Source organism: Sipha flava, unplaced genomic scaffold (assembly GCF_003268045.1).
Source record: "Sipha flava isolate LNK unplaced genomic scaffold, YSA_version1 179_pilon_pilon, whole genome shotgun sequence".
In the NCBI taxonomy this organism is placed as follows: domain Eukaryota; kingdom Metazoa; phylum Arthropoda; class Insecta; order Hemiptera; family Aphididae; genus Sipha; species Sipha flava.
Window position 1 is genome coordinate 1,380,266 of NW_020272149.1, and position 12,824 is coordinate 1,393,089.

The following is a 12,824-nucleotide window of genomic DNA, read 5'->3' on the forward strand; positions in this document are numbered from 1 at the left end:
TCTGTTGATTCTTTTTGAAATATATAAGTTAATCAACAGCAACTATTCCTACCTAAAAGGAAGTGCTCTATCTTCGATACAAGTATCTTAGATAAAATATTGATAAAAAATACGTGATAACACCCATAAGATGAAATTGAATATCAGGGGGGGGGGGGTTGAGGGTTGAAAAAATTGTACAAAATCAAGTACATAATACTGTACGGTTTAAATTTGAAATTTGTTAAAAATAGTTGATCCGGGTACTGGTGTAACGTTACCGCAGCACCCGTAAAATGAAATTGAATTTCGGGGAGGTTCGGGGGTTTTACAAAATTTAATTTTGTTTGTACAAAATTGTACAAAATAAAGTACATAATACTGCTTGATTTTGTTTCATGATTTCGAAAGTGCGGGTGCTGGGGTAACACACCTCTGATGAGGGATGCTATTCACATTAAAAAAACCCTTCAGAACTTGTAAATTACTAATTTAAGAGACCCGGAGATAATTTAAGAGTCGAATATATATTATAAAACAATCGCCGATCGATTCACATTAATAGATGAAATAATTTAATATTATTTCAATTTAAAAAATATTATCTGTTGTTGCAATTGATTTGTGCGCAAGTGTGCTTCAGTTATACGAACGAACTCACACAAACTTTAAAGATATTTGATTCCGGGTTGTTTTCAATAATAATTATGTTTAAATATGTTTTATAGAACGATATACGTGCAATCGTGCATTCCCTTGAAAATTGTATTTCAGACCGTAACCACGGTTCGCAAATATACATGCAAACATGCAAGAATTTTTCAGATCTTTCTACGATGGTTCATAACGCTATTTTATTAATTTAATAACGACGATAATAATAATTCCACGCATCGCGGTCGAGGTCACCGCCGCCGTTGTTTATTGCTGTTAATATTTAATTTTATTCCTGTTGCCAACACAACGTTTTTTCGTGTGCGTTTGATCGTTGAAAAAACACGTTTCAACCGTGTCACATATACAACACAAAAATAATTACATTACATTCGTGGAATTATTTCCCAAAACTCTTTTAAATCACAAATTTTTCATGGGACCTCGGCGTTTCCATTGAAAAACCTTTTAATTTAGCTAATCGACCTTATATTATTATTTTGCAATTATATAATAAATATATTTGCACTCCGAAGATGTCAAAGTTATGGGAAAATAAAGTTTCAGAAAGTTTGTTAACAAATAAAATTATAAGGCTAATTTATAAGGTGTCTACACGCACACACATTATAATTAATCATCTGATGCCATAACATTAACATTTCTGACTACAGATAATGTTGAACAGATCGCGCATATTTTTATTATTATTTGTTTCGACAGTAAGAGCAAGTTTTTTTTTTTTTGTGTGAGTGGGAGAAGGGAATAAAAAACAGACTGTTTCTGTCTAACAAGTTGTCCGTGTAACGCGTTTTTCCGAATAGTCATCCGGTTTGTTGTATCGTGAGGTTCGAGTGCACCAGCGAGTGCGTTCAACCGAACAGTCGGTTCCTTTAAATAATAACTAGTGTTTGAAAAGTTTGTGAAATATTTCAATATTTTAAAAATTATTGTTTTTCTTTTATATAAGTTTAAGTATTATGTATATTACACATATTACAGGTAGAACAAATTAATAACACATATTAGTGATTGTTTTCATTGGTATAACACATTTATAAAATTTAAAATTTTTAAAGGAACAAAAAAATTTTATAGGAATACAGTTTAATAATGATTTATAAAAAAATTATGATAAAATAATAAAATTTATAAAAAAAACTATACCACACACTTGTATTGGTTGAATGAGATTTAAAAACATCTTCAATGTTTTTAAGGTATTTACAACAATCTCAAGTGTAATATAGTTGATGAGTTGCATTTTTTACCGTCGTCTAATATTGCAGTAAGTCAACGATAAACTGAACACCGAGATATTAATCCAATTTTCGTTATAAACGTTATAATATCCCTATAGAACACATTATATTTTCAAATAAATAAATACCCAACAACAATAATTAAAAATGAATTTAATGTTTCACATAAAAGAAGTATTTAAAATATTTAAACACTAATAATTACCGACTGATTGTTGTAGGCGAACGTTGTCAGCACCCCCGCCATCGAAATGAACTGCACTTGACGCCGAGGACGACGACAACGTGTACGCACGTGCGGCGTGTGTGTTGGTCGACGATGGACAAGCGAGACGCAGTCACGCGATTGGTGTACGCGTTGCTGTTGGCCTTCGTGTTCTGTGTGGAACGGATTATTGCTGATTTCGGTGAGTACATGGGTCTGGGGTAGTAAGAATAAAGCGCAGTTGACTTTATGAATATGGTAGAGGGCACACTACAAAAATATATTTTCCCTTACAGAATAATTGAATTCTATCGAGTGTTTGAAATTTGTGAAATTTATAAAACCAACCTAGTATCTAATAAGTGATAATTGTGTAAGCTTACAATCTTTGCTACTTCGACGATTGGTTAATCTATGAAATATAAATATGAATTACGATTACATACTATCTATGTTATCGTGACCGCATAAACCATTAATATATACACATACACACGTTAAAGAGCACGGATACGAATAACCACCAATTTTATCTTTTCTTCTCAATAAATTCTATAGAAAAAAGAGAACGAAATTTTTGTCACGATTCTGTTTTGCTTTTTTTTGTTATGAATCTTGCTTGAGCACTCCCTTTTTTTAGTTTTAAATGGTCTTCATCTATTTTGATCTTTTTGAATCTATTTAATGCTTTTTCATATAACTTGATTGCATCGTTGAAATCATTATTCCACCAGGGAATTTTTTTCTTTTTAATTGCGAATTAGTTCTGCCGATGGTCTTATTTGCAACTTTTAATATAATATGACAAAACTGATCAATAATTAAGTTGATTTGGATTTGATTCGTTGCAGCGTTCAAGATGAATTGATTTGTCATTAATATTTTGTGTTATAATATTGCTGTATAGATTCTAATTTGGATTTTTAAGGTGCCATAGAGAAGGTGGTTGAATGTTGGTTGGTTCATTGAGTATTTTTATGGATACTGACAATTGGTCGCTGGTGCTGTATTCTGTAAGGACATTCCATTCAGTTATAGGAGCGAAAGCACTATTTGATATTATGAGGTCAATGGCTGAGAAAGAGTTATGGGCTGCATTGTGTCGTGTGGATTTATCGAAGTTTAGTAAAATTATTTGGTAATTTTTTAAAAAAATTTCCATCGTTCTGCCTCAGGCATCAATGTGGTTAGATCCCCAGATTAGGTTTCGGCGGTTAAAGTCGACGATAAAAAGAAAGGGTTTTGGCAGTTTAATGATATCATTGAGGTCATTAAGTAAAAGATTGGTGCTATCCGGTAGATAAATATTGCAGATGCATAAGGGAGTTTTGAGGTGTATAGAGATAGTAATAACTTCAAGAGGAAAATGAATATGAATTTCGGTACTTTCAAAGAAGTTGTTGACGAAAATTCCAATACCACCACTTGCACGGAAGTAAGCTTGACGATTTTTGAAAAAAACATTATATCCTTGCTTGGGAAAGGTGATGTTGGGTGGGTTTCTTGAAAGCAAAAAGCGATTGGATGAATGAGGGTTTTTGCTCAATGAATGTCGGTAAAGTGCTTTTGTAGACCATTTATATTTCATTGTATAATGTTAGCTGTCATATTTATTTTTATTTAAAAATTTGTATTTTTGCATTGATAGCTTGTGAATAGTTGATTTGGAGAAAGAAGTGTTATGATTTAGCTGTATATGATTGTAGAAAAAATGAGTTGTTTGAGAAGGTATACAACCTATAAATAATACGTCTATAACCACATCCGCTACCGCTACCCCCTACACACCAAATCCGTCATCATCAGCACCATCACCTTTGGCGACTATCGAGAGTATAGTCATCAGCCCAGAAATTCATACAAATAATACATAAAAAAACACTACTCGTAATTACGACTCTGCGACAGATACTAAAAACTCTTCCAGCCGTGAACAGGCACTCGTATTCAACTCAATAGACGGTATACCTCAATATCTCAAAGAGAATATATCCTCGCCGGTATATTCCTACTTTACGGGGCATCGTAAATTTCGGATTTTTTCTTATGTCAACATATGTATTTTTTAACACTGAAAACGATAATGCAAACGAAAATTGACGCAGATAATTATATTGGAAGTAACAGCCTATTGAAATTTGATAGTTATGAATAAATTGATTATTTCAGTGATGTCGTGATGCAATTGGTAACGCGGAATCACCATTAATTTGAGAGAAATGAGTTCAAACACCGTAGTAGGAATAAATATTATTTATTGCATTTTTTTCCACTTTTTTTTGTAATCGGTATAATAATTATTTTATAATGAGGTTATATTAATACCTATAGTCCGTTTCACAGCATTAAATATTCGATGCGTAAGAAAAAATAAAAAAAAAGTACAAACAATTTTAATGACGATTCAGGGTTTTACTCGCGTAGCGAGGGTTTAAGTTCACATACAGAGCATAATCTCATTTACAACAGTATCAAGGCTTGTACAAAAACTAGGTTTAATTTAGACTATAATTCCTCTTAAGGCAAAGCCCCATCCCCGAAATGTGCCACACAGTGGCATTCGATTTTGTGAGTGGAGCCGGCAGGCGTAACGAGTGAAGTCCTAAATTTTTTAAAATTTAAGTTTCGATTTTTCGAAAAAAAAAAATGCAAAAAAATTTCATTTCGATAAGAGATCAAACCAGATACAAAATTATAGTTCAAAAAAAATAAAAAAAAGTGCAAAATTTTATTTTACCTATGCGGTGGATAAATAAACGATACTACTACCATTGCGCAACGCTTTTGAACATCTATTATGATGAAAAATGAGTATTTAAGAGTTTTAGTGTAAAGTTATAAACTTTAATACATACTATAACTTCAAAAATAAGTTCTTGCTCCAAATTCTAATTTCACCATAATTTTTTCCACCCAAAATATGACTTAATCCCCCCGAAAAATTTGCCAAATTTTTGGGTGTCCCGTAAACTAAAATTGTTCCTTCTCACCATGGGAAAAATAGTATTAACTAAAAATATTGTGTTCGTCTCTCGTATTTCAAATAATCGTTTTTACTTTTTCCTTTCAAGCAAGAAAATACTTGACTCACTTTTAGAATTCACTCAAACCATCGAAATGAATGACCAGTTAATACAAATACGTAGACTTATTAATTCTTCCAAGAGGAACGTCATATCAATTGTCTGTCCCTCCATTCACAATCAGATTATAATCGATGCGCTCGAAAATATCAATATTACTCTCATTTTTGAAACAGTCTACCTAAAAGCTGGTATCAATACAGAGGGGTACGTCCTCATGTTAAGCTTCCACCGCCAATTTTTTATTAAACATGAAAATGCATTAAATTTCCCAGGATCTTTATCACTACATCAGAATCAATCAGATTTCAGAGTATTCTTGACTGATGATAGAATCACATGCTTCTTGTGTAAATCCACTGGCTATACCTCTAACAATTACAAAAAAAAAATAAATATTATCTAAAATTACACGAAAATCGATATCCTCTGATTCCAAACTGTAAACGTCATCGTTTTCTGTATTCTTTACGTTTTTGTGTTACTTGCAATATAAAATTCCAATTGAACGATTTAATAATTTCTGTATACACATACGACATCCTATGTGGGGTTGCTTAATCGACTGGTGTTATTAGTATAATCGACCATCAGAATACGTTAGTTGCATATTATTGTGTATTGTAGTGCTATATGCTACCAAATTGGCGAACTGAAACGTTGACAGCTCATTAACAACGTTTAAGCTTGATACGTAATAACATACGTCTCCACCATACATTTTATCTTAAATCTATATCAACTATATCACTACATCTCTATATCAATTATTATTGTTCCGTAGTTTTAGTTTTTCTGTCGTTTAATCTCGTCTTAAGTTCTAAGATTTATTTAAATTTAAATTAAAAATGTTATAGAAAAAAGTGAAAAAGAAAATAGGGTTAAAGCATTGATAAATACTTTTTAATGTGGGGAAACGAAAATGTATATTATAATTAAAAACAAAATTAAAATTCAAGAAAAGCGGTTAAAAGGTAAGTTCATATGGAATAATTAAGTTACTAACACTAATAATTTGAAACAATGTTCGATTAATAAATTTGATAGTGAGTTATTGGAAACGATACCATCGGCAAAAATAAAAGTTGAAATAAGCGTTGTTAGAGAAAAAAATAAGACTGCTAATTTTACCCTAATTTTGGAATATGTAATTGCATTTTAATCTGCTTCTTTATTTTATAATATTATTATTTTATTAATACCTACTAAATATGTTCCTCAAATTAGAATTTATCATTATTTTGAAATATTTAATTAAAACATACTATGTAATTATTCACTAAAAATTCAAATTTATTGTCACCTAGAATATTTATTGAATTGAATTTTTTTATTTTTATTATTGGGCGAAAAATTGTAACATACAGATTTTTTTTTTTTCATTCAGTTATATTTAAACCTGACTAAAACGAAAATGTTTTTCGGTCCCTTGTGATTCTGCACAAGACAGGTTATACTGTAATATAATGCTCGTTTGATAGTTGAAATTTGCGATTATTACCCAATGTTATTTTTTAAATATTTTTCTCTAAAAAAAAAAAAAAAAAAAAATCAAGTATAAGAGATTACGTTTTCCATTTTGTATCGGTTAACACTGCCTTTTATATGGGTTTGAAAAAAAAAAACTCATCAAAACACCATGTATTGACTCGTGAAAATGCGCAATATTTAGAACAGATTGGCAGTACTTAATATTTAATAAACATGAGTATAAGGAATTATTTTTCATCGGTTTTTCGCGATTGTTTTTTTTCTCTGTTCGTTTACCTATGTTTATGTGCACGTGTTGCTGAACCCGATCGCGAGAGAAGCGTGTGCGTCTCACCGGCTGTAACCGGAAATCTTCGGTATATTATTCACATATCGTTTTCCACATGCGCTCGAAAGTGAACGAAGGACTCGAGTACTTTACACGTGCGCGTGGTGAGCTTAAGTCTCGGTTAGGTTAGCAGGCAATTGTAAACTGCCCTAAAAAGTGCAATAATAAATTCTCTTAAAAACTTTTTGCTACTGAATTATACGTAAATAAATATTGTAAAATCCCCTGAAACATATTGCTACTGAATTTATGTTAATTATGTTATAATAGATATTTATAATTTTATATTAAAATCATTTGGCGTTATCTGGAGAACACCACTTGGAAGTGGTTCCATTGTTCTCCAAAAATTGTTTTTTCTAGTACGAGCATTTTTATTTATATATCTGTAGCTGTATTAATATTATGGGTTTACAATGTAAACTGTACTTTATATGTAAACTTTACATTCACCAAGGTTAGTACACACGTGTCTGTTTGAGCTCTCCGTTTTTCCGTTCGTTTTGGTTTCGCTCTATGACAATGTTTGAACAAGCATTGAAATTGAGGAAAGGGGAGGGGATATAAAATAAGGCATGTAACGATCCATGAGCGATCAATACGACCGGCGCGCACGTCTCGGCGGACGCGTATCACTCGCGCGTTTAATCCGCACGCTTACTTGTCGCATTCGCGGGCACAAAACATGCTGCGCGGAAACGCGCGTTCCGGTTCACCGAAACCTCAAACGCCACTCAGACGGAGGCAAACGGATTCGAAATCGATCTTTGTCCCGGCGGGCCAAGAGCTGCGCCACCCACCACTTGCTCGAGATTCGGTGGTTCCGACAAGGAGGGTCTTCTTTTTGGCGATCCGCGAGTGTAACATCTGTGTACCGTCCGATCAAAACGTGTCATACGTTAAGTAATTCGTTTTTTATTTTTATTTTTCCATGTGGAATAGCAATAACGTTATTGTAATAATGTTGTACACAGTCGAGCTCTTCTAAAAAAATAAAAAATACTATCATCGTTGAGTATATTTTTCAAAAGGTAACAAAAACGTGTAAGCTATGCCTCCACACCACCGTATGCTATTTGTACTACGTTCAATAGTTGTAGCAGATAGCTAATCCGTTGTTAAAAATGTCATTATCGTACTTACTTTATCAACTTTACGTCGTACGAGAGCAGCTTTTCGCAGTTCTAGCTACTAAATTGGTTGCCGAGATTAGTATTATCAGCCACCGCAGGTCATTAGTTAGTCATCGGTGACTGTTAGCGACTATGGCTGACCAACTCGTTTATGATATCGTTTAAAAACCAATCATTAGGGGTGTTTAGCGTTAATATGTATACACAGTGGCGTGGCGATACGGTAAATCGAGAGGTGGCCGCTTCTCAGTTTTTTGGGGGGTTGGGTGGGTATCGAGAATTGCCTCTGAAACTCGTTGAATTCACCATGCCACTGTGCATACGCGTAGATGTGACGGATCGCGCTTGTACTAAAAGCACAAGTCGTGTGTACACGCGCGATGAGAGAGAGAGAGCGAGAGAGAGAGAGAGAGAGAGAGAGAGAGTCAGCCCGTCGGTTCCGGCGAGGAAATGAACATAACAGTCGGACAGGCGATGCAACATTAATACGGCCAACTGCAACACACGCAGATGTTCGGCTGTCTGTCAACCGTGGATGAACTCTTCCGGGGTGCGGCGGTATTATACATATTGTATGCGATGCTATTCTCAATAATTGAACGGATTTGATCCCTCGTCATCCGATCTCATATTGTTACATTGTAATCTTGTTGTTGGTTTCACATTTTTTTTCCACTCGAGTAGTGTTGGCAGTAGTACTCCATTCGACTTGATGCTATCGTACCGCATTGATAATAATATTTTTATAATTGTATCTTTTTGTCGACGTAGGCTTATTTTTTCCTCCTAATATACAATAGGCATTAGAGTAAAACAAAATAAAACTCGGGAAAAACGTATAGTCCAACGTCATCATTGCGAACCGTTCCTTCGGCGATTTGTCAAATCATTAAAAATAATAATTATAGACTTATAAATATTTATAATTATCCCTGAATCATTCTGTCAGTGTATTTCGTTGTATTAATGATCACTTTTTAAACTTCGACGAATGTATTGTAAATTTCGATTGCACGAACAAACAAAATTGTTTTTTATCATCTGTATTTATCATCATGACAAAAAAAAATATATATTGTATCAAGTAAAAATTAAATGTTGCATATCTAGTGTTAGAGATTTCCCCAAATTCGACAGAATTATTTGAAATTGAATTTCAAAAAAATGAATATATAACTATGAAGCATAGTAGTTTGATATTTTTCGAAGCTATGATCTATGATATATTTTTAATTTTATATTATGGAAGTTTATATTTCATGTGTTGATTAAAACTAAATTTATGTTTTATAGAACCGTATTAAATAGATACGTAATACATTTTGTTTATGGCAGCCTATAATAACGTCCTATTATCACGTCTGATGCACTCGTATATTTGTATTATGTTGATGGTAACGTTTTATATGTATATCATCGTTATAATGTGTACATATGTTGTTCGTTTAAGTAAACAGCGATTTCGTTAGAAATAATCGTTCAGCCATTTGACATTTCCACGAAAACTCACTGAAAATACTATATAATTTATATCTTAAAAATAACGTTCGGACGGTTCAAACAATAATACATATATTAATAATTATAATCATAGGCTTTATATTATTATTGTGGTCGTTTATGAAACAACCGTGGTTGTTTGCGGATTTTTTCGCTGTTGGTGAGAATATTTTCGAACTTAAACGCAATCCACGTGCTGTCAAACGACTTTAGGTTAAGTGTTTCTGTCTAGTGAGCATTTATTATTTCAAAACACACACATCTACAACATATATATATATAAACGTATATTTATTTATATGTTTAAGAAAAATATAGTGTAATAGTGCAAAAAGCATATATGTAAAGTGGCTCTTGACATCAAAACATATTCTCATATGTACTGCACAAACGGTATCACGAAAGTCGTGTACATTCCATTCCTCGATAACGAAAGTCTACTATCAAGTCTAATGAAAACGTCTACTTAATAATTTGTTGTAATTGTTCACGCGAGAATGCATAATAATAATATAACAGCACGAATATCACGTGGACTCAACGTAAAATAATTCTAGTATCGATCAATAGTAAATTGGGTTTGGAGATGTATAAATATTTTATTTGTGCAGCACAGCTCATGATTTTTTTTTTTTAAATCTAAGTAAATTTATGTATTTTCCAATAAGACGCAATTCCAATTTCCACATACCCTTTGTTGTGAAGTTACGGTAATTTCATTTCGATGGTACTTCACCGTCGATTATGAACGTGACCACGGTGAAGTTGATTATAAGTAGTTATCTTGATTATCTACCTATCGCGAGTTTTCGAGTGTAAAATAAGTAATGGTCTCACGAAGCGAAGTCTTGGGTTTTCATGAAAATAAGCACACACCCGCAACTATAGTGTCAACGTTAATAATTATATATATCGTGTTGGAGCTGAAATGCAATTGTTCTATATATTATTTCTAAATCGAAAATGTATGGTATAAAATTTTTCCTCGATGACATACGTACTCGTCTTTACATACAGAGAACACTTCATCGTAAAATTGTCGAGTTCATCGCACGTAAAGTTCCATATTAAAAATTGAATCTAAAATATACTACAAAATATATAATTTATTTCGTACGTGAAACAATCGGGAGGTAAATATTTTTTATTTTTTGCATTTAAATATGAAAATATTTACAAAGAGCTTGATGTATTTTGAATTTAAACGATCGTTTGAACCATTTACTTTGCTATACAAATCGGTAATAATGATCATATAAGCTCGTGTCTTCTGCAGCTTAAACAGTATGCGTTTACATTTAAATCCGAAAAGGGTGAAAAATTTGTTATTTTTTATTATAAAAAATATACACACGTGTACTAAAAAGACCGATTGCTATAGTATTCGACTGTAGGTCACGGTAACCTCGAAATTGAACTATCCATCGTATTTATCGTATACGAAATGTGGTCGAAACATCGAGGTTTGTCAACGCATAACGGGAAACAAACAAAACTGAACCCTTAATTATTAATATTATAATAATTACGTAGGCTCATGTTAGTCATATTTTTATAGTATGTATATTGCAGTGCGATCCCTTCAATGGAACGTTCTGCGTAACTCAAACAACGTAGAAGTAACTAGTGGATTCGGACCTTTACCGTCGGAGCACAATTCAAACTGTTGATTGGATTGTTTAAAGGGTAAACGAATGGTACACTTAACGGAGATAAAAGTCCATTGTTGAATTAGTGTGGCAAAAATACCAAATGATAGCCCGACAATTTGACGTGTAAAAAGGAAAATCTCAACCGGTTTACCAGCAGCGAAGTCTTGTACGTGATTAGATTTCAGCGGGCACTAGATCCGTACGTAAACTAATTGATGTAGTTCTCCTGCGATGTTTTTTATGAATAGCGGATGTGCAGCATCTCGAGCAATCGGCCTCTAGCTATTCAAAACCATGAAATATTTTTTTTATTTTTTTTTTTAATGTAAAATGAAATATTAAAATATTCTACGTTAATCGTAACCAAGAATGAACGAGAACAGCTCCGCTGTGCGGGTCCGATGACTGATCGGTTTACTTGGACGATAAAGCGAACAACACGGATTCGGTGCGGCTGAACATGTAGATTTTCACCGTGTTGTCCTTCGCACGGAGGTGGAGAAAACACGTCACGCAAGTCACAAGGGATCATCGATGCCCAACCAGACCGAATTGTCGATCGTAAGACTTACGTACGTCGTTTCGAAAATGGTTTAAAGGCATTTCCATAAAGTCACCGAACGTTTGTACCACGACTGCAATGTGCGTATTTATAGTAGGTTTCGTGAACATAGCGGTACATTAATACGTTCGGTTTTGTCCGTGTTGCATAATCAAATACTATGACGACGTACAAATAGAGAAATCCGTTTAGTACGTAGTAGTCACCTTTAATTTTCATAATTAATTCCAAGTTTCCTATTGTTGTAATACGGGCATGTGAGCGTTGTGTTTTCAATAATCTCGAAATAAAATAACAATTATGTTTTATGGCATAATATTGGTTTAGAATCGGAAAAATAGCGTTCAATAGCGGTTACATCGGAAACTCATTCCTTCTGAAAGTGAATTGGGCTTGGTTCTGAAAAACTCTGTCGTGAAATTATTAATTAAATTAGTTATGTTTCCCGATGTTTGATAATTTGTTTTATATAATTCATGTTGTTTACATTGTGTATTTTATTACGATTTTTTTAAATGATCATTGGATAATATAATTTTTCAAGTTTCATGAATATGTATGTGCGTTTTTTACGTGTTACGAAATACGTTTTTATTATTTGTTGGCATCGAGAGTGAAACTGTTGATTTATATAGTATATTATGTTTTGTTATATCGAACATAAAAACTACACATATATATTATTTATTAATTCATTTAAAAACGTCAATCACATGATACAACCATTTATTATGAATATGTATAGTGTAATCAAAAATTATGTTGGTTCGTTTAATACGTTTGCAGCAAGCACGTTAAATGTAATTGGAATTGTACTAATTATGCTATGAAACTCTATTTTACTTTTTCAATTACACGATAAAGGATTCAAACGATTGAATATATTTTCCTAAGATCTTATTATAATATTAAAATTGAAGTTATTAAGGACGTCAAATATTTGATTTTAATATTTTAACGAAATTTTGATAAAAT

At 32.7% G+C, this 12,824-nt stretch overlaps 1 protein-coding gene across 6 annotated transcripts in view; it reads left to right on the top strand.

Annotated features, from left to right (window-relative positions):
- LOC112680671 (hemicentin-2-like) overlaps positions 1 to 12,824 on the top strand; it is a 258,542-nt gene that overhangs the window by 145,738 nt on the left and 99,980 nt on the right. For all 6 annotated transcript variants that reach the window (XM_025550846.1, XM_025550845.1, XM_025550849.1 and 3 more), the window contains one exon: positions 2,117 to 2,302. In XM_025550846.1, coding sequence (XP_025406631.1) covers positions 2,215 to 2,302 — 88 coding nt within the window. In that variant the 5' untranslated portion in view covers positions 2,117 to 2,214. The remainder of the gene's footprint in view (positions 1 to 2,116; positions 2,303 to 12,824) is intronic.